General features: G+C 34.4%; 2 protein-coding genes across 12 annotated transcripts in view; both read right to left on the reverse strand.

Moving 5' to 3' along the window:
* Positions 1-1,053, reverse strand: part of LOC106057684 (tripartite motif-containing protein 3-like) — a 30,809-nt gene extending 29,756 nt beyond the window's left edge. Inside the window, exon 1 of one of the 5 annotated variants that reach the window (XM_056016238.1) lies at positions 712-1,053. The gene's annotated coding sequence lies outside the window, so the exon portion shown is untranslated. The other 4 variants (XM_056016239.1, XM_056016241.1, XM_056016237.1 and 1 more) reach the window with 4 other exon arrangements.
* Positions 1,054-4,548: 3,495 nt separating this feature from the next.
* On the reverse strand, positions 4,549-22,467 carry LOC106057685 (monocarboxylate transporter 3-like). Of its 7 annotated transcripts, none has more exons than XM_056016546.1 (8): positions 20,115-22,467; positions 18,235-18,275; positions 11,002-11,660; positions 10,195-10,338; positions 9,649-9,805; positions 8,396-9,270; positions 6,399-6,473; positions 4,549-5,556 (listed from the first exon to the last, which is right to left on the reverse strand). In XM_056016546.1, the coding sequence occupies exons 3-7, from the start codon at positions 11,618-11,620 to the stop codon at positions 6,442-6,444; spliced, it is 1,827 nt and encodes a 608-aa protein (XP_055872521.1). In that variant the 5' UTR covers positions 11,621-11,660; positions 18,235-18,275; positions 20,115-22,467; the 3' UTR covers positions 4,549-5,556; positions 6,399-6,441. The 7 variants fall into 7 exon arrangements, with proteins under 7 accessions (XP_055872521.1, XP_055872517.1, XP_055872515.1 ...); XM_056016542.1 differs by lacking the exon at positions 6,399-6,473 and adding an exon at positions 19,551-19,636 and having other exon boundaries at positions 20,115-22,466; XM_056016540.1 differs by lacking the exon at positions 6,399-6,473 and adding an exon at positions 19,551-19,841 and having other exon boundaries at positions 20,115-22,466.
* Between the last annotated feature and the right edge of the window lie 103 nt (positions 22,468-22,570).

The following is a 22,570-nucleotide window of genomic DNA, read 5'->3' on the forward strand; positions in this document are numbered from 1 at the left end:
TCGTTACTTTGTCTTGTCTCTAACATCGTTACTTTGTCTTGTCTCTAGCATCGTTACTTTGTGTTATCTCTAGCCTTGTTACTTTGTGTTATCTCTAGCCTCGTTACTTGGCATTAATTGATTTTTTTTAATTTACGAAAACTAGCTAAAGGTATTACCTGACGAGTGAGCAACACCTAGTCCTCCTACGTAATAAGAATGAACCACACTGACCTACATATTCAATGCGTATTCACGTGTGCTAGGTATGTGTAGCAGTCAGGTCAGAAGCAATGAGCCAGGATTGAGCACAAGAAAAAAAAAGCGTAACTATTTGTGATGGGATTAGGCGTGGTGAATGTCACGCATCAATTGCAGTCCGCGTACGCCCTATGACCTATGTCTTCTGTCATTCGATGATCTGTTTTGGATGGACTTCATTGCTCTTGATAAAGGTTTCATTACATAATTAGGTCACCGAGAAGATGATAAATGAGAGTAAATAATGTATTATTGTTGAGAGAAATAATTGTTTCCTTACTTCACAACTACACAATTTAAAAAAACCATACTCACATACACAAACGCACATGTGATGAGATGATATCCATATGTGATATAAAGTTTAAAAAAAAATAAATAAATAAACACAATTTTCCAATCACTGGAATATCAGATCTATGTTTTTAGTACTGCTGTCCTACCTATGTTTCACTGACTGCCTCTACTCACCTTCAGGCATTGCGTTGCGGACGTGCTCACTGTTCATGGAGCTTTCAGATCGTGCGGCTTATTTTCCTACATACCTAGGAATTACAGCAACGCTAAACTAACCTACATATAAAGGACAAGTTCGTGTTCCTTAAACTTGTGTTCCCTTCCTACAGGAAAGTTTAGGCAGTAGGCCTATATATATATATAAGTCTATGGTTTAGGTGTTTTGCTTTCACGTTGTTAGCTTTATAATACAAGGCACGAGATATTCGAAAACACGAGGAAAAAAAAAACAAATAGAATCTAGAATAACTGTAGTAGAGAAAGTTTCACATCTTCTGAAACACAGGGAGATAAATATGGCAGTGACGTCCCCTTTGCTATCACAAAAGTTAATGTCTGGACTGGCACACTAGCGGATCCAGAACTTTGGAGCACTGGCGGATCCAGGGGGTGGGGGCTGTAGGGGCGCAAATACAACCGATCATCCTATTAAAAAGGACCTTTTGAATAATGTGTGTGTGACATAATATACAAATGGGTTAAAACATCAATATGTATCTTAGATTATATTCAACTAATTTTGTTCACAAACTATGATTTCACCATAAAAATAGGACCAGTCCCCCACCCCTCTCAGAGGGCTAGAGTGGGGAGGGCAGTAGAAGCAATCGCCCCCCCCCACCTCACCGAATCAGCTAAGATACCAGAAGTGTAGCGATATAATATAAAAATTATATAGTAATTCAACTAATTTTGATCAAAAACTATGATTTCTAAATAAAATTAGACCGCCCCCCACTCAAAGGGTTTAGGTGGGAAGGGCAGTAGATGTATTCGCCGCCCCACCCTACCCATAACAGTGAAACGACATAATATAAAGATCGGTTTAAATATCAATAACAAGTTTTAATAATAATTATATAGATATTTAATTGATTCTGTTACCAAGCTGTAATTTCTACAAATAAATTGGACCGCCCCCCCCCACTCGAAAGTTTATGGTGGTGGAGGGGGGGCGGGATTGATGCCATCGCCACCTCCCCATCCCACCAAAATCGGCCAACATACTAAAAGGGGGGGGGCGAAATAATCTAAAAATAGGTTTAAATATAAATAATTAGTATATATTATTAACGTAACTAATAAATTCGTATACAAATTGTGTGATTTCTTTAATAAAATGTGTCCGATCGCCCCTACCCCCCCCCACACACACTCACATACTGGATCCGCCAGTAACTGGCAACGAACTAAAAACGAGACACAATCACCCGGCCACGCCCAGTTGTTTGAAAGGTGTTCTCTTTTTAACAACAATGACTTTGCTGGTACATGTTTGTTGCGTGGCTGCCGAAAGCTTGCAGGAGATGGGAGGGGAGAACGATGATCAAAAAAGGTCCCAAGTTTATGAACTCATGTTGTAAAGTCCTCGTCAAGTTTTTAAACCGTAACTTTGTTGTTCTTGATATTGGTTTTTATATTTGGGACATGGACTCGGTCTGAAATGTTTTGTTTTTTTTCTGTTAACTTTTCCCGTCGCTACTTTTTATTGAACTCTAAGGAACGCGTTAGTTCTAAATATGCCAGTGTTGTAAATTGATTTGTAAGCACAACACATACACAGCCAATCAAATAAATTAACAAGATTACTTTCTGCAATCCTGGGATTGGTTACTGCTTTATACATTTTTACAAAGCTTACATCAACTCATTCGGTCTGTCTGTCATTCTAGCTGTCTGTTAAAAAGTGTGTACCCGTTATTGCTCCCACAACTATTTTAACAGCAACAAGGGAAACTAATACTTCAGTCTTCACATATGTGGCTAAATGTGTCGGGTTTAGTCCCCTTAAATAATTGTTATCGCATTCTCCGATCAAGTTGATAGTTGAAACAATTATTTATTACAAATAAAAATATTCAATTTGTCAATTATTTATTGATAACTATTTTGATTGATATTGAATAAGGGAAATAACTTGTACATTATGGTATATATTGTTTTAAAGACGAAGTTCTTTTTCTTTAGATAAGCTTAGTTTAAAAACGATTTTTTATATTTTGCTTTTTATAACTAAAGGGACAAATCTAAGTCGATCAAAATCTTGACATAACTGTACATGTATTTTTTTTAAATATTTTTTTTTGTAGGTGTTTGATGGAGGTGTTTTTTTTTCTAAAGGTCTCTAAGCTACGTCATAAACTAATTGAATAGCCATATTATTATTTTTTTAGAGAACACTACATTACTACAGTAAACATTATCAAAGAAGTCGCTACACTACATGTAGATCTAGAGTTCGATATGACTAAATTAAAGATGTTTGCAAAATATTTAACGAACCAAACCATGAGATCCATCAGACTCTACAGCAAAGATCTCTATATGCAAATCAAGATCTAAGGCGTACATGGATTACTTTATAGACGACGGGGGAAGGGGGGGAGAAAGAGGTGGAATATATTTTCCGGCTGTACAAGTCAATATAGTTGATGTATATCTACATTATTAGTTTAAAAAAAGTAAAAAGTAAAGTTCCCCTTTCAGACCTTGTGGTCTATAGGGCAGATGTGGCCAGCACAACGACCAACCGCCTTTACTTTTCCCTAACTAATGTCAGGTACCCATTAGAGCTGGGTGGACTCAGAGATGCCCGAAGATCCCAAAATTAAAAATCCCAGTCTTCACCAGGATTCGAACCCCGGTCCCCAGTATGGAAGCCAAGCGCTTTACCGCTCAGCCACCGCGCCTCCACATTATTAGTTTAGGAGCAGCATAACTGTCCTTTGGAAGGGGGGTGTTGAAATGAAAAAAAAAACACTAATATCACATGCATTTATTTTTATTATTCATTCATTTCTGTCACTAACTTGGCATGACAAATTAAAGTGGCCGCTATAAATATGCATAAAATTTTTTTTTTAAATATAATATTTTTAAAAAAATTAACATTAGTCTATAGGACTGAAAAATAAAAGTATGTCAGGTCATGTTATCACAAGATTGAATTCTAAAACAACCATTGTAATATAAAAAGACGGATTAGGTCATTGAAATGTCTCAAACGTTGATATGCCCCTTCCTGTTTCACTATTTTTAATTGCAATCACTCACATTTCACTGCTCAGTCCTTCCTCTATGATCTGCTACTGACAAAAAGTCCACTAAAAGAATCTTGACATGTGGACCCCAAAAAGTTAAACTAACTATATGTCTGTGATTTAGGGCCTATCATTTTTAACCTATGCCATTTTCTAACTAAAGGAGGGAGGAGTGCTAGCTATTGGCGGGGGATTTCAAATATTGGTTTATGTTTTGCTGTACAGCCATGATTTTTATTTTCCAAACCATTGTCCAATATAAGCCCTGCCGCCTCCTCTCTTAAGAACCTTTCCACTTTTTAAAATACACATTCAACTAACATTGCGTATGATGTAATTACCTTCTTTTGAAATAATGACAATAATTTATAAGAAGAGTCTGTGCAAACTTGGAACAATTTTTGTTTTACTTCTGCTAACATTTTTTTTTAAATTGTGTTGTTCTCATAATCTTTTCTTATAAAATACAGACATTACTTCATCCTGTTCTTCCAAAGAATACTGATAACCACCACCTTACCACATAAAATAATCATTAAAAAAAATAGTGTGAACATATTTTGATGCTTGATTGTATCGATAGAGGGATGCAAATCAACTCCAATATTCAACAACTTTGAGTAAAACCAATAGGACCAACAAATGAGACTAGATTTACACTACCTTCTAAAATTACATGTAAAAGAAATTAAGGTTCATTAATTAAACAGTTACAGCAAGACTGATACTCCTTGAATTCTACCTTGTGTCCAACGCATGGATCTAAATGTATCACTTTAAATCATTTAGTATGTTAAAATGATGTGGTGGTGTTTGTTTTTCTCAGTATATTAGCTATAAATTCAGAACTGAAGGGTATAACAAATATATAAAAATTTAAACTATTTAAAATCTATGTACAATTTTCAAGTTAGTTACATGTCTGTGTATAATGGATAAGCTGCATGTCAGAGTAACATTATTCACGCAGTATACAACATTACTATACTTTCAGTATAGTTATGAAGCAAAATATATAGGTCACAGGTGAGCCTACTTTGCACATAGAAACCCTTACCTTCTAACTTAAGAACAATGCCAAACCATTTTTATAATAACTGGAAATCTGTTAATATGTACAAATATTTAGTGCATATTGGGTAATACAGAACTAAATTTATTCATTCTAACACCTCAAAACATTCCATGTAAAAATGTGTACAGTAATATAATTATATATATATATATATTATATATATATTATATATATATATAAGACCTACAGAAAATGAAGGGCCACTTACACTTTAAAGAACACAGTACAGTATATGGTAAAAAATATCTGTTTTTCACTGACTAAATAGAATTTTATGGACAGTAAAACCCTTTTTTTAAGAAACTATTTAAAGTCTTTAGATATAGTAAAATAACAATAAATATAAATGTGGTAAACAGCCAATATGACAACTCAAAGTAATTACAAGGACAAAAACTATTTGCAACAAAATGCATGTTAAAGTAAAAATAACTATTCAATGTGAACTGGATTTGGTTTGATAACAAAGATGATAACCAACTATAACACATGGTTCATAGCCAATATCACAACTCTAAATTAATGCCAGGAACAAAATCTTGTCCCAAGTATATAAAATTATTTATCACTGTTTCCAGCGCTGGATACAAAATACTACCATAAGTGCAGACATCATGAGAAGAGATAGACAGCCGAGAACTGTCAGAGGCAGGATGTAGTTGTCTGAAACGTCTACCATGTAGCCTGCAAAAACAAAATCAATGGAACAGATTTTCAAGTTATTTCATTGAGATGCTGTAGAAGGATACTAGATATTGCCTACAAAGACCACATCGCATGAAGATTTGAAATGGGATCAGTGGCAATTGGGCACCACGATGACCCGCTGACAACTGTAAAAAAAAAGGCAAATGAAAACTTTATGGCCATATCAAAAGGTCCTAAGGAGAAATGGTGGCTAAGCGGTAAAGCGCTTAGCTTCTGAACCGGGAGTCCCGGGTTCAAATCCTGGTGAAGACTGGGATTTTTATTTCGGAATCCCTAGGCGCCTCTGAGTCCACCCAGCTCTAATGGGTACCTGACATTAGTTGGGGAAAAGTAAAGGCGGTTGGTCGTTGTGCTGGCCACATGACACCCTGGTTAACCGTAGGTCACAGAATCAGATGACCTTTACATCATCTGCCCTGTAGACCACAAGGTCTGAAAGGGGAACTTTACTTTACTTTAAAAGGTCCTAAGGGCACACAAAGACCTTCCTTCAGGGAACAGTTGCAGGATAAATAAGAAGAGTCAGAAATAGAAAGTGATGGGAAGATAACTTTACAAAATGGCCTGTCATAAAAAGAAATTCTATTCAAGACAAAAGACAGAAAGGAATGGAGACAGATCATGTGGGGTGCCCCAATGGTTCAACAGACTAAGGAAAAGGTGAAGGTGAAGTATTGATTGATTTGTCAACATATTCAGGTTGCAGACATGTTGATATACATAAATATACTTAGACTTTGTATAAGTTAGATAAAATAGGGGAAACAACCCAAAACATAATTTAACTCTAAACAATACATAGTTGTGTCCCATCTCACCTTAATTATAGGATCAGCTTTAGGTTCAGTACACGTAAAGACTTTAGAAACTACTGCATTGAAAACTTTTTAGAACTGAATGTCACAAAAACAAAAGAACTCATAACAGATTTCAGAAGGAAAAAGCAATTAATACATGAACTCTTTGATAAACAATATACCAATGCTTCAAGTCAGTCATACAGATATCTTATTGTCATCCTAGATAATATGCTTTTGTCGGAAGACCATCTTGAAAATCTTGCTAAGAAAGCAGGACCGGATTTAGACTTGATAAAGCCCTAAATCTATTTAAGATATGGGTCCTCTTGCAATCAACATAAGGCAATTTTTCCGTTCCTCCTTCTTCAACAAGATTGAATCCATTTTAGGTGTTGGTGGCCCTAAATGTATAGCTTATGATACAAGTATATCATTCACTGAAAGAAAGTCCCACAATGGCTATTCGTGTACAAACTGAACAGTTTTAGATTAAAGAAGAACATTTTGGTTAATTTTTATTGTGTAGAAATCTTCTCACATATGCAATAACTAGTTGGCAACTTAACGAATTATCCAAACTGTTGCTTGAACAGTTTTATACAAAGAGTGTCAAAAAACACAACATAACCCAACCATACTCCAAACATTTTTTCAACAACGATGTCTCAGCAAAGTTGGAAAAATTTTAGAAGACAACAATGACCCTTTCCATCACAACTATATCAAGTCGGCATGAAGAGGGTGACCCCAGTCCATTAAAGGCAAAAACCAAATGGCACAAAAACTCATATGTTCCTTACTCAGAGAAACTGTATCAGCGCTACTTGTTGACTAGAGAGATTGAAAAAGATCAAGACGTCTGTGTGTTGTGTCTGTTCTCTTTTGTGGAATTTTGTTTTTAATTGAAAAAAAAAATCCCTGTAATTACAATAAATTTCCAATAAGGATCAATAAAGCCGTCAGTCCTAGAAACTTGTGCCTACCATTTTGTGCTTTATCTAACTACCTGATTTGTTTAATAAACATAGCAAAAAAAATTACAAGAAACCTATACAAGTACTAAATTAAATTTTTCAGTAAACATTGAGTTTTGCACTTTCACTTTATGTTGAACTTAAAGCCCCCACTTTAAAGAGATGAACTCTTTCTCTCCATAATTATTTTCCAAGTTTCTATGGAATTATCCATTTTGCTAATTGGTATTTCACTAACATGTTATGATTTAACTTCAATAACTTTTTTTGTTTGTTCACTTGCGGGCAGAAAATGTTATATTTGGTATAAAATTAAAGGGGAATGCACACCCTTTTTAGATTAAAAAAAAAATTTGATATTTATGAAACCAAAACTTTATTTTCATTTGTTATTATGCAGTTTAAAAATGAAATCTTTCAGAATGGACAATACCAATATTACCAAGATCAAGGTAATATTGTATGATTTAAATCGAAATAAAAGTATCTTTTATTATAGACATTCATATTCTTACAAAACTTGTATATAAGATATCTAAGATATCTATTAAAAAGTATTATTATGAGCTCATTATCCCTTGTCACTACCTTCCAGGAAATTAATATAAAGAAAAAAGATCCTTTTTGAGCCCCCACCCTTTTCTGGTAAAAACACATTGACATGACTGAAAATAAAAATAAAAAATCTTAAGGTTTTCCAAAGGGAAACAATTCAAGATTAACTTTTGAGCAATTAAAAACATTTTGGGAGGAAAGAAAACAAAATATTTGACTTTTTAAGCATTGACAGTAATATCTTTAATTTGATTGAAAGAATGGGGTCAAATTAACGATGGTAACATCGATTAGGTGAGAAAGAGTTAAATTTGACATCCAAAGAAAATGTAAACAGGAATTAGTTTTTTTTTTACATTATAAGGAAAGCAATCTGATTGCATTTCAAATTGCCCAAAAGTGAACATCTCTGATAATAAAACAATTAGCTTGAATATATTTTTAATAAACTAGCAATTTTGGGTCTACTATTAGTAACATACATACCTATAGCCACAGGAACAATAAAGTCAAAGATCCCTTCACTCGTGCAGGTGACCCCTAAGGCCAGAGGATATGATCCAGAGCAGGCCATGCTAATGTCCAGTGCACATTTGGGATAGATGCTGACCATCCCACCAATGCCACCACCTATGAAGACCAGACAGATCAGAATGTAGACATAGTCTGTGATAAAGCCAAGAAGTATCATGGCAACACTGGCTATGCCGCCAAACGCACACAAGATTACGAAGCTGTGACACCGCTGTGACAAGTTCAAAAGGCAGACCACAAATCTCCCACCTATGTTAGCCACAGAGGCAGTCAGTATAAATATGGCTCCAGTTGAACGGTCATAATTTTTAGTCCTGGCCACATCCATCAAAAGAACAAAGCAAGCAAATAAACTGCCAAGGGTAATGCCAAGACACAGTAAATATAGAAGAAACACTGGGTCACGTAAGAAGTTCCAGTCTGAGCCTTGTAAATAAACTAACAATTTTGACATTTTAGCTCTAACAAATGAAACTACAGTAGTCTTTTGATTGCCTGGGGAATCCATTTCTCTAACAACTTGAATGCTATTTCTCCCTATGTTCTGAGATGTTTTCTCTTCAATGCACAAAGCAATCAAATCTAAATTTGGCTCTGATTTCTTATCAACTGCAAATTCAAAATTGTGGCTGACATTTACACAGTCACCATCGCTACCATTCTCTGCAGTTTTGCTGTAGTGAATATCTTTGACATGAAAAAGTAACTTTTCCTCACAGGGTGCAGGAGGCACACATTTTTTAATTCTGACTGTTGATGTCATGATGAAACTTGTGACACAAGTGTTGAAAGCCAGACCACTAATAATGAGATAGGCACCTCGCCAGCTGCAGATTACACACAATTATAGTATGATTTAGAGAAATATAATTTCCAAGAATATTAGTAATAATGGCTATCACAACAATGTGAAATCATAATGAAGCATAAAAATGGTAACTAAATCAGTTTACAATTTTCCTAACTCACAAACTAAAAGTAAACATCTAGCTAAAAAAGACACACAAATATCATATATTTCTTTAATAGGTTCCATAAACTAAATGTTTTAATAAAATATACATTTTTTTTTTCAAACACAACATTGACAACCTAATCTATTAAATTGTAGCACAACTAAATCCTGTTAAACAAACCATATGTCTTGCTTCAACAAAGATCATTCAGACTCAACCAGTGAAAAGAAAAAAAATAGGAATTCTAACCTGAAGTGCTCAATAAGAAGTCTATACATGTGAGGAAATATTAGGTTCATGGCTGCAGCACCAAAGGAACAAACAGATATACTCAGACTTCTGTATTTGGTGAATGGTTTGGAAATACAAGGCATACATGGCAGCTGAAGCAAACAAAAACCAGATCCTGAAGATACAAACAATATAATCCTGGAGATATAAACAATATAATTCTGGAGATATAAACAATATAATTCTGGAGATATAAACAATATCATTCTGGAGATACAAACAATATAATTCTGGAGATATAAACAACATAATCCTGGAGATATAAACAATCAACACTTAAGTTAATAATCAACAGCTGATATGGTTATCAATCATAACAAAACAGACTGTTTCTGCTTTGAGAAAAAGATGGTATTATGCAAAGACTTGTCTGAGAAACAAGGTTTGACAAAATTACAAAAATTAATTCAGTATTTTAGCTGATGCTAACATTGAGGGTAGGTAATTTACATTATTCTATACATAAACTCAATGTTTTTTTATGGTTGCTAAGAGAAAGCTTACCTGTCAAAACCCCAGTGGTGGCTATGAGGAAGTCTATGTTGGTAGCAAAAAATCCCAAAAAGAGTCCAAAGGAAGCAAGAAAAGATCCAATCAGGCATGTTGCTCGAGCGCCAAACTTATCCATAAGGAATCCAGCAATAATTCCTGCCAAATAATACAAATTTAAATTAAAAATACGGTGCAAGCCATAATAAAAAGTAAGCATTATCACTTCTCTATACTAGACTTATTAAAATATTAAAGCAATCTCAAATTAAATTATTTCAAAGCAGGCTTTACATTGTAGATTTTTTGACATGATAATAAGGTTAGAATGCTAACCATAGAAAGTGTTTTTATTTTGCAAAGTTCACCTCACCAGGTCAAAAAGCAAAAAGTGAAGTTCTCATTTCAGACCTCACGATCTATGAGGCAGATGATATAAAGGACATGTTTCTTTGGCCCGCAATTAGGAAGAGTGTCATGTGGCTTGCACAACCACCAACCATCTTTACTTTTACCCAACTAATGTCAAGTACCCATTAGAGTGGGGTGGACTTGGAGGGGCCCTAAAGATACCAAAATTAGAATCCCAGTCTTCATCAGGACTCCTCAGTTTGGAAGCCAAGCACTTGACCATTTAGCCACTGCACCTCTTTTTCACACCAGGTACTCACCATTATGATCCTTTAAAAATAGATTGAAGTTGAAGGCAAATTACCACAATTTCAAGTTAGTCCAAATAATCTACCAAGTAATACTCCTGGCTATGTATGCAGCAGTTTGACAAATAATGATTATTGCTATAGAAAAAAAAGTGATAGATACCTCCAGAAAATATAATCCCAATACAAGTGGAGTGTACAGCAGCCGTGTGAGCTCTGGTAACTTGAAAGGCATCTTGCCATTCGAGGAACATTACTGATAAAGAAATAGGCAGCGAGATGGACAGGCCAAATGTGACAGTCCCACAGAGCAAGAGAATGTATTTTCCAAAAATGGGCATGCTCTCTGTTGATTCATAAGGTCTATCAGAAGCTTGGCCGCTGATTTCATGATAGCAGTCAGGACGACTGATGTAATTGTTCCCCACATTGCCACTGCACTGACAGGTGTCATGGATGCTGCTGTCACCATGGCAATGACAGGTGTCACTGTGGTGGGAGTTTGTGTTGTGGCAATGATAAGTGTCATTTTTGGGATGACTTGGGCCATGTCTCTGGCAAATGTCATGGCAGATATTTAAGTCATAGCAGTGACAGGTGCCATCATTGAGTTCAGTGTCACTGCACTGACAAACATCCTGGCAGTTATTGACACCTGTGCTGTGATTAATGCCCTCATTGTAGTGGTGAGCATCTTGGGTTACTTTGACATCATGGCAGTGACTGGTACCATCATTGCAATAAGTGCTACAATGGCCTTGGGGCTCATCTTTGCTAGCCATGAGGTCTAACTTTACATGTCAAAACATTTGACAGTCAGGTCTGTATAAAAAAAAAGAAGGAAAATAAGAAATATGCAAACAATAGCAGTCTTAATATAAAATTTTTGAAATGTGGAGTTTCCCTAAAAAGGATGAGGCCCTGCTGCACAGTCTTGCTCTGTCGTAACATCCGGCCCTGATTAGCAAACATAGACAAACTTAAATGCCTTTTGCTTCTGATCTGAAGTTTTCGAACACAGGTGATTTCTAATCCGCTATAGTTTCAACAATAACACATTTCATCAAGTTACGCTAAGACCTAAAAAAAAAAACAAAAAAAAAAACACTTAGGCCTACTGTTGTCTTTCACATAAGCCGAGAACAGTAGAAAAAAAAAAACAGATCTAGACTCAGTCCAACTGACAACTAACTCTAAATTCTAAATATCAGGACTAAGGCTTCCGCACTATTAGAAATCTACTTACAATGGTTTTTTGTAAGACTGTTAAGTGTTTGGTGAAGTCTGATCCTAATCCAAGACGTTCAACTAACTCTAAATACCAAGGCCTAAGGCTACCGCACTATTAGAAATCTACTTACAATGTTTGTTTTTGTAAGTGTTTGGTGAAGTCTGATCCTGATCCAAGACGTTCAGCGCACGTGGCACGCGTCTAGCACGTGTGGGACAGAGGCGACAGACATGCAGGCAACTACATTGTGACACAGCACGTGTGGGACAGAGGCGACAGACATGCAGACAACTACATTGTGGCACAGCTCTACACCATAAATGTAAGCGTTCATTACTGCACTCGTGGTTTCTTCCCGCTGGACTTCTCCCCACCCCACCCCCTCTACATAGCCTTATCAGCGAAGTTCCCGTTATCTAATCCGTGACCAGTAAGACAGAGGAGAAACGTAGTTTGGAACAATAGAAGAAGGCCAGAGCGGTTATTGTCCTAGATGTGTGGACACATGGATCGAAGTCGTTTAGACAAAATGTTATTTCATACTTTATCCTCGTGGGTTATTATTGTGATGCCCCCCTACTAACTAAACTTCATCAGCTGGAGAAGCAGATCTCAATGAGTAGACAAATGTAGGAACTTTTACAGATATATAAACTGGAGGGCGGTATAGGTTTCAGCTTTTCCATTCGTATGCCCTTTGAGAACTATGGTGACAGTTGTGTTGGCGGGAAAGAAGGGGAAACGTGATGAGATGTAACTTTTATCTCCTTCTAATCAAGTGTTAAAAAGATTTTTTTGTCAACTATTCGCCATACATACACTTGAATTTTTTAAAGGAAAATTTAAATTTTAAAGGTTTCAAATGTTCCTTCAGAAATGAAGATTAGTACATCCTAGCCCATACCTATATCGGGACGGCAACGGGCAGGTCTTGAACCCGGGACTTTCGAGACGACAATCCGATATCTAGAAATGATTTATGAGAAGAAAAAAATACGTGGCGCTGAGAAGTCGTGACAGACTATTCTTACATGTGATCATGTTCAACCCACGCGCTTTCACATATACCACACATGACGAAGTACAACATGACCCTGAACCTGGTACAACTTTCTACAAGCGCATCTAGAGAACCGTATTTTTTTTATTTTGGATGATATAATGGGTTTACCAAGGTCGCACACCATCAGGTGCCAATAAACAGCAGCGACCTTTTTGTAGATCTAGTGGATGACTATAGCGAAAGACGCGCTTTTAAAGGAACGGTTTTATATTGCGTTTGGGAGCATGTATCGACGAATTTGGGGGCACACCAGTGACGTCACTGGGTAGGTGGGTGCGCGAACAGTGTGACACCAAAGAAGAAGAAACCTATGCACACGCACAAATACGATATATATATATATATATATATATATGTGTGTGTGTTTGTGTGTTAAAGTTATTGTTTTGTTTTTTTTTTTTGTTGAAATTTCATCAACATATCAAAAATTTGCCACTATATCACCAGCCAAGAAACTGGAACAGACACAAAATAGAGCAGTGAGATTCATTACAAACAAATATTCACATTTGACTAGAGTAACGGCTTTAGTAAAATCAATAAATTTAGAAAGCCTTTAGGATAGAATTTTTAAAAGTAAAGTAGCAATTATACATAAAACACTGAACCATAATCTTCAAATACAAAATCAAAATCTAATCAAATAGTCAAAAGACACTAAGATTAAGGCACATTCCTCGTTCCATATGCTAGGACAAATTTGTACAAATGCTCCTTCTTTCCTGGTGCTATTAGAGCATGGAATGGGTTGCCTGATCCAGCCAGGAAAACCAGTGACTTGGCAGAATTTAAGTCATTGGTTAACATGCATGACTAGATGCATAACGCGTATGGTGTAATCAAATTCTTTTTATTTTTTTAAGTAAAGTCGGTATTTTATAAGATAAGGTAATATAAAACGGGACAGTCAGCTGTGTACCAGCGACATGGATCTGAACATTCCTTTGTCATCCGTGTAAATGTGATTAGCCCCAGTCACATATTTTGCGATGATATTGTCGTTTGAAGCCAGCTCGTCTCACTTTGTTTCTTGTACTTACAGACTACTTGCTAGATTGAAAGAGAGAGACGGGCGGTTGGTTCAGAAAACAATGAGGTAGGGCCTACCGGTATTGCAGGGAGTACAAAATGAGCTGCGAAAATGAGATCCTATATCAATAGTTGTAGTATGTTTTGTGTACTGCATAACGAGGATAATGGATCACAGCAAAAAAAAAATAATAATAAAAAGAATAATTATTTGTGTCATTACTATATGTATTTCTACATTATATCAGGGGGACAATTGATTCTCACTCAGAGTCATAAAACTGCAACAGTCTTTAGACCAGTGTTTCTCAAACTTTTGCCAGTGGCCCACCCCCCAATAAAAAAAATGCATCGTTCCCAGGTCTGGTCTGAGGAGTGCAGGAAGTGATGAAAATGTAATGAAGAAAAATGAAATAGTGTTTCTTAGTGTTTTGTATACTAGAAGACAAAAAAAAATTCTAAAGACAGTATTAGAGAGGCAGCAGGTTCCCCCCTCCAGCCATCAAAGGGGTCCTGGGGATCGCCTTAAGGTTTCTGAGTGTGAACTTTATCCTTTATTGCATCTACAACACACTTATTCTCATTATTTTCATTCAAAGTAAGAAAAGCTCATGTAAGACAAGGTTGTATTGCAAAGGAGTGACAAAGACAAGGTTGTATTGCAAAGGAGTGACAAAGACAAGGTTGTATTACAAAGCAGTGACAAAGACAAGGCTGTATTACAAAGCAGTGACAAAGACAAGGCTGTATTACAAAGCAGTGACAAAGACAAGGTTGTATTACAAAGCAGTGACAAAGACAAGGTTGTATTACAAAGCAGTGACAAAGACAAGGCTGTATTACAAAGCAGTGACAAAGACAAGGCTGCATTACAAAGCAGTGACAAAGACAAGGCTGTATTACAAAGCAGTGACAAAGACAAGGTTGTATTACAAAGCAGTGACAAAAGACAAGGTTGTATTACAAAGCAGTGACAAAGACAAGGTTGTATTGCAAAGCAGTGACAAAGACAAGGTTGTATTGCAAAGCAGTGACAAAGACAAGGTTGTATTACAAAGCAGTGACAAAGACAAGGTTGTATTACAAAGCAGTGACAAAGACAAGGTTGTATTACAAAGCAGTGACAAAGACAAGGTTGTATTACAAAGCAGTGACAAAGACAAGGCTGTATTACAAAGGAGTGACATTGGCTAATATGGATATGAAATTATGTCTTTAAAAAAAAAGAAGCAGCACTGGCCAATAATATTTTATATGCTAGGGATATTTGAAGTAAGTATAGCACACATGCATCCTTCATGAGCGTGATTGTTGTAAGATAATGATTGTTGTAAGATAAGATACAGAATATTTTTTTTTACACAGAAGTCAGCAAACTACAGCTGGGAGAAATTTGAGAAGTATGGTGTTTTCAAATGATAAGTTTGTTTCTAATTTTAAAAATCTAAATCATTTAAATATGTGTATTGTAAAGCTTATGATAAAGTGTCATAAAAAAAATCAAATTTTAAACAGAATTTTATAGCTGTGCAACAATCAATCAATGTACTCTACTTAGCTCGCTGTATTATGGTTTAACAAAGAGAACAAACCAACAATACCTTTTAACAGCTAATTTTCTGAGGAAAATTTATTGGGGATGGGTGACAGTGAGCTGAATGTACTGGATGAAACCAACCACTAGTGCACACACACACAATATATATATATATATATATATATATATATATATATATATATATATATATATATATATATATATATAGGCCTATATAATAAGGCTTGTTTTCAAATCTGAAGATTAATGAGGAATGCAGTATTTCCCATGGCTATGCAGATCTAGCTGTGACCTATATATTTTACCACATCCATATATTTGTCTCTCTCTCTCTCAATATATATATATATATATATATATATATATATATATATATATATATATATATATATCAAGCAAACCTCAACATAAATTCAAACTCTGGCTCTTTGATAAGTAACTAAGTGGTTTATATGTTTATTCACCCTGGTTTAGTAAAAAAAAATATTCTTTTAGTTTAAAAAATCTTCTGGGCTGTTTTGTTTATTACCTAATAGATAGATTTTTATTTAAACAAATGTCTTTAAAAAAAAAAAATTAACAAAGTTATGCATCCCTGATTAGTCTATTTCTTGTGCATAGACTAAACATAACACAAAATTTAAAGAAGATAGAAAATTACTATGAATATCAGATGAACTAGTACCAAGTCACTATATACCCAACATTTAAAAAAAAAATCATTAAAGCACTTTTAAGCAATTAAGTTAAATTAATAACAGCATCATTTTAAAAAATGTTGTCATTCTGTCTACTTACAGCTGTATTGTTTGTACTAATGGGCACAAGAGAGTTGTGTTATAATATTAAGGGATGTTCATTGCAAAACTATGTTTTGTTTCCATGAGTTTTATTGTATTTATTTATTTATATAACATGTAGCATGTTTTGTGTATGTATTTATTCATTGCTTTTTTTGTTAAAAAAAAATAAAAATATAGATGCTGGTACACGGTACTCAGTGATGGATTGCCTAATTTAAACCACTAATCTATCAATAATAAACATTAAAATGCAAGAAAAGTAATAATTTTTCCCCACGTTGAAAAAGGTGAAGGTACGATCACAAAAAAAAAAAAAGCACTGTATTTATTTATGTCAATGTAGAGTAGAGTATGAATATAATATACTATACAATATTACATATATAGTTATAATATAATAGTAGCATATCATAAATATTTCATGTACAGGCTATCTATCTTTAGTCATTAAAAAGATCACATTTTTTAGCCTTACTGGTACTACCTCAAGTAGCTCTATATTTGGATATACTAAACCAGTGTTGGAGCAATGAACTAGTAGTCCTACACATAAATTGTGGCATTTTACGTCTTTAGAGACTGTCCTTTCCCTTTGCAACTTCTTGTGTGACTAAAGAGACCAATCCCTGATACACAGTTGCTATTACAGGTTGGGCATCTGTAATCACCAGGGACTGTTGAACTTTCACCCTTCTTTTTACTACTGTTGTGTATGGCATCTGCACTCCGAGATCCTTTCTTTATGCTTGCTCTCCATTAGGATCTATCAGTGCTACTTTTTCCCAACAGTTAGTGTAGATTTTGAAGGGCTTCGTGTCGCGTTTGTATACATTCTGTATACCTTAAAAGTGGACAACCAGTGGCTCTCCAACCTTCAGTTAGATCACCACATAGAATGTCTCGTGGAAGTCGACCTTGTGGTATTCTATAAATGTGAACAAGTCAGTCAAGGCGTCTGCTGCTGATAACAGATCGGATGTAATGGCACCCTGCTCTTCGCAGCACTCCCTCATTGGTTATTTTATATTGCCACTTTATTTTAAAGATCCACCTTAGGCATCGGAGATGGAAGATATTTACACATAAATTAATTAATTAATGCAGAAAAGAAAAATTGATTTTATTAATTCAAGAACAACATCAGTCATCAATATAAACTTTGAACTGATATAGTTTCTGAATCTAATTTGAAACAAGGATACAAATATCAACAAGTAAATGAATTTTGGTCGAGTTTCTCTTAAGAGTACCCCAATCAATATTTCAAATTGAAAATAAGATATCATTATAATAAGTTTCCTAAAAACCATTTGTGCAAAGCACATTTTCTTATTATGTTGCAACAAAGACAGAAGCTCAGAAACAGGTATGATGTCACACCAGATATTGCAAATCAGCTTAGCAATATTGTGTTTTATATTAAAAAATGTGTATGCTCTTCAAGGACACATTACCATCAATATATTCAAAAACATTAAACCTCATTTTTTTCATATTCATGTTTATAGTTTATAAATGTCAGTATTTTATATTCATTATATAGTTGAAAATAAATAATGCTAAATGTTTAATTATTATTAGTTTTTATTTTAAAAAATAAAAAATAATTTAACCTAAATTAACAAAAATAAGTGTTATTCTCAATTCTTTGACTTTGCAAAGTGTACCATTAAATTTCATTAAAAAAAGTAAAAAGAAAACACTGTCCATACCATACTTTAGGATCGTAACTATGACTGGAGAAATTCAATAACTGAAAAAAAAAAAATAATTAAATGACTAGATCTAGAATACTAAGCCCAACCAAACAGATCTACTAATCAAATCCTACTACTGGTAACTAGATCTAGAATTCTATAGAATCTATTTATTATAATATTAATAATATAGGTCTGTCTATCTAGTCATCTATACTAACTCCAATAAAAAAGAATAAGAAGATACAATACTGACAATACATTACTTAATTTACTGGTAAAGTAACAAAACAGAATCACAGACTATGTCTAAACTTATATAATAGAATCTAGTACTTCATAGATTTAGTAATACTTATTCTACCGGTAGGCCTACTTATAACTTAAAAATCTATGTAAGGATTTTAGACTATAGATTTTTATCATTCTTGACTTAGACTAGTAACTTATAGTAGTTATAGATCTAGACTATTCTAGACCTACCTATATCTATAGTCTATAGGTAAAACTAGTAAAAGACAAAGATAAAACTCAGTAACTAGAAATATATTTAATAGTCTATACTATCTATATAGTCTATAATAAAAAATTATAAGTTTAAACTTAAAACATGATGACTGATGATAACAGTGGTACAAAAACACATTTGTTCCTTATTCGGTCAGACTATATTACTATATCATTGTCATTGTCACTTGTTGATGCTGAAAAAGACCAAGATGCCATGTGAGGCGTGTGTAGTCGCTGAATGAACTCTTTATAAATGTCAATGGACCTCATTCACCAATCATAAACAAACAATATTTTGCCACGTGGTTCTCTATCTCTTCTATACAAATTACGATAGATATCTAATATTAGTACATAGTGGCTGTCACGTGACAGTTTTTTTTTTCGTTGTTTAATCAATATGATCACGTGACTAAATGTTGTTTGTTTACGATTGGTGAATGAGGTCCATTATGTTGTGTCTATTCTATTAGAAATTCTATCATATGTATACTATGATATGTGTAGGCCTATGTTTCTGTTGTGTTGTCTGTTCTGTATATGAGAAAAGAGTCCTTGAAATCACAACAAATTTCCATCAATAAAGCAGTCTTAGTCTTAAGGATCAATTATACAGCAGACTTAGTCTTAGATAAGACTATTAATAAAAATAAAATAGTAACTAGATTCTAGAATTAACTAGATCTAATTAGACTTCACTAGTTAAGACAGTATTTAAGTCACTAGACTTGACTAGAGTGACTAGAGTTAGACCCATTTTTTAATACTTTACTTTAATTCTTATGACCTAGCTAGGCTTAAGTTATGATACTTTGACTCACTTTGAGACTTGAGTCTGAGTATTCTAACTCTGCTGAGTCAACTTCACTAAGCATCACTAATGACAGTCTAGAGACACTAGACGTGACTAGAGTCGTCATTGTCAACAATGGAAAGATTCATCAATATAATAAATAATAATATTCAATCAGATGATCATCATGTAAAATGTAACCATGTCCATGATGATGATGTCATGATTATTGTTGATTTTGAATGGATGAGGCTGAGCCATGAGGATCTAGTTTCTAGACTGACTCTTACTCTTAGCTCTAGTAGGCTCTAGTCTAGATCTTAATAATTCATCAATAATTATTATAATTTATAATAAAATATTTAATCTAGAAGTAGATAATAATAATATATTTATAGATCTATAATCTATATAAAATTAATTATTATATATAATATATAATAAAATATATTTAATTACATTCTCACTATATTATATTATTATAAATTATTAAAAAATATAATATATTATTTAATATATTATATTTAATATATTAAATATATATAATTAATATATATATAGAGAGAGAGAGAGAGAGAGATTATAGATCTACATGAAAATGATGATTCAATTTGAATAGATCTCATCTAGATGATCTACTCTAAATAGATCTAGATCTATATATAGATCTACATCTAGTATGATCTAGATTCTAGATCTAATCAACATAATGATAATCTCAGTTAATCTGTGTCGACTGTGTCTGTTGTGAGCCAAATTCGTACCGGTACAGAGAGAAGAGCTATGCGTTAATCACAAGTTAATATGCCATTACATTTATGGGTCAGTGCTCATTGTTCCAACTCGAGATATTATTTTGATACAAGGCCTACGGTACCTTGTTATGACCCCCCGCCCTATTTTTTTTTTTTTTTTAGATTCATAATAGGTTATAATATATAATTACCGGGTATTTTATGCCGGTAAATAATATATAATTAATGCACAATAACATTTAAAATCTGGATCAAAGACTTAATTTATATTGTCAACATTGTTTCCAGAATACCGTGCCATACCATAGTGCGCGTATTTAGATTATCGATACCATACACAGCACATCCATAAACCCAAGTAGGCTACCCCGGTGGTTACAAAAGAAAAAAATCTTTAAAAGACATTACCTTCTTTTACACATAAAAAAATCATTTGACAATAGAGCGATTATTTTGCTCTTAACTAATGAATATTAGATATTTTTTTTATTGGAACATAAAACCCAATCGGAATGTAAGACTTGAGGTATTGTAATTAAAAAAAGGCAAGATTAATTAATCTTAAAACTTAGCTTTCAATGTGTGAATCGTGTAGATAGGCTATAGATCTTTACTAAGTACCGGTAAATCATAGATTGCACAAACTACATTATCGGCCCAAACGTTTCTTTACAATCCAGCCCACAAATTGTATATCACGTTGGGTATCTAATTCTAGGTCTACTTGTTCTCAAAATCATTGTTAAGTTTGATAAAATATCGATATCTGTACGCATGCTCTATATCCTTGTAAGAAATATAGGCCTTATGAGCCCTTATGATCACTAAGTGTGTAGGATGAAGCCTACTAGTAGTACTACTACAATGTCGACCCTGGGAAGGTACTGGGCTTTATCCGGGAAGTGGGGTTGTCTACGAAGATCTGATTTATGAATTTGTGAACATGCACTATTTACATTAGATTTTTACCAAATTATTAAATTTCTGCTACCTTTACTATTTTAACTGTGAATAGACCTTGATTTTAATGATTTAACTGTATAGAATTTAGCCCTTGTTATGTAGAGAGAGAGAGATACCGGTAGTCCTTAAGGGAATGCAGGCACGACATGGCCTAAATTGTTCCGATGTGCTTAAAATCAAAATCAAATCAGTACTGTCTACCAGCACTGACCTGAATTGCACAATTTACAGCAGCAATTACAAAACAAAAAGCAATATGGAAAGACAAAAGCATAGCGCTTGACACCAAAATCCTTAGTAACAAAGTAGACCGCATCACAAACGAAGAGCTTGGAGAAGGGTTACGATAAAAAGCAATTGGACCCCACGATGACCTAACTATTGTGAAAAAAAAAAACTCTATGGTCATGTTACAAGGTCTTCGGGGCTTGCAAAGACCTACCTTCAGAGAACAGTACCAGGAAAAAGAAGCAGCAGACAAAGTGATGGGAAATAAAATGCACAGGCCTGCCAGCCATTGAAAGAGGGGTATATCCAAGACAAATAGGAATGGAGAAAGATGTCGACAACTCTTGTGTGGTCTGCCCAACAGACTTAAGGATAGGTGAAGGTTAGGCAGTTTAATATTTCAGGAACATTGTATAAAATATTCATTCAGGAGATTTTCTCATTTTAGGCCACTGCCTGTCGGAGCCGACATTAATAACAATATTACCAAGACACCCGATAATCTTTCGCATACTTCATATAATGGTCTAACAATTGGAGCACATTTCTTTTTGGTGTTGCTTCGTGTCCTATAGACTAACATTTTACTAGATCTAGTTCCTTTCACACCCTGGAAAATTAATGGCTAGACAGACAAAAATAACTGCTACGGTAACGACCAGTGTACAGGTACAGTATAAGTATTCACACAAGCTAGAGGTTGATTAACCATGAAGCCACCTCAATTTAAATCTTTTCAACGAAAAGAAGCGGAATAACGTTATTGAATTGACACTGCTGTAATTTAGTGTGGTCACGGCAAGTTTCCTCAGTAAAGGAGAGGAGTTTAGCAATAGCAACTAACACTTAGGGCCATGTCATATTGACACCAGCTTGTGAAATGGGGCGACTGCCTACTCAATACCCGGTTCCAAAATGTGAAAGGCGTTTTTTCCTGGGTGTTTCGTTGTAAAATATAAGTTGGTTTCTAAAAAAAAAAAGTAGCCAAACATGACAGAGACGCTTTTGAATCTGGAATTTCAGCTGCCATATGCGAGTTACAACTTTAGATCTAACAAAATTAACTTATGCATTGTAAAACTTCCAGGGATGAGCAAAAATA

This window comes from Biomphalaria glabrata, chromosome 17 (genome assembly GCF_947242115.1).
Source record: "Biomphalaria glabrata chromosome 17, xgBioGlab47.1, whole genome shotgun sequence".
In the NCBI taxonomy this organism is placed as follows: Eukaryota; Metazoa; Mollusca; class Gastropoda; family Planorbidae; genus Biomphalaria; species Biomphalaria glabrata.

What these genes read in the sequence shown, in the direction of transcription:
- LOC106057685 (XM_056016543.1), bottom strand. Translation starts at nt 11,620, where the DNA reads ATGGCTAGCAAAGATGAGCCCCAAGGCCATTGTAGCACTTATTGCAAT. An exon ending in TGGGATTATATTTTCTGGAG is followed by an intron (nt 10,339 to 11,001) that starts GTATCTATCACT and finishes ATTATTTGGCAG; the next exon opens with GAATTATTGCTGGATTCCTT. An exon ending in TATTGTTCCTGTGGCTATAG is followed by an intron (nt 5,557 to 8,395) that starts GTATGTATGTTA and finishes TTGTTTTTGCAG; the next exon opens with GCTACATGGTAGACGTTTCA.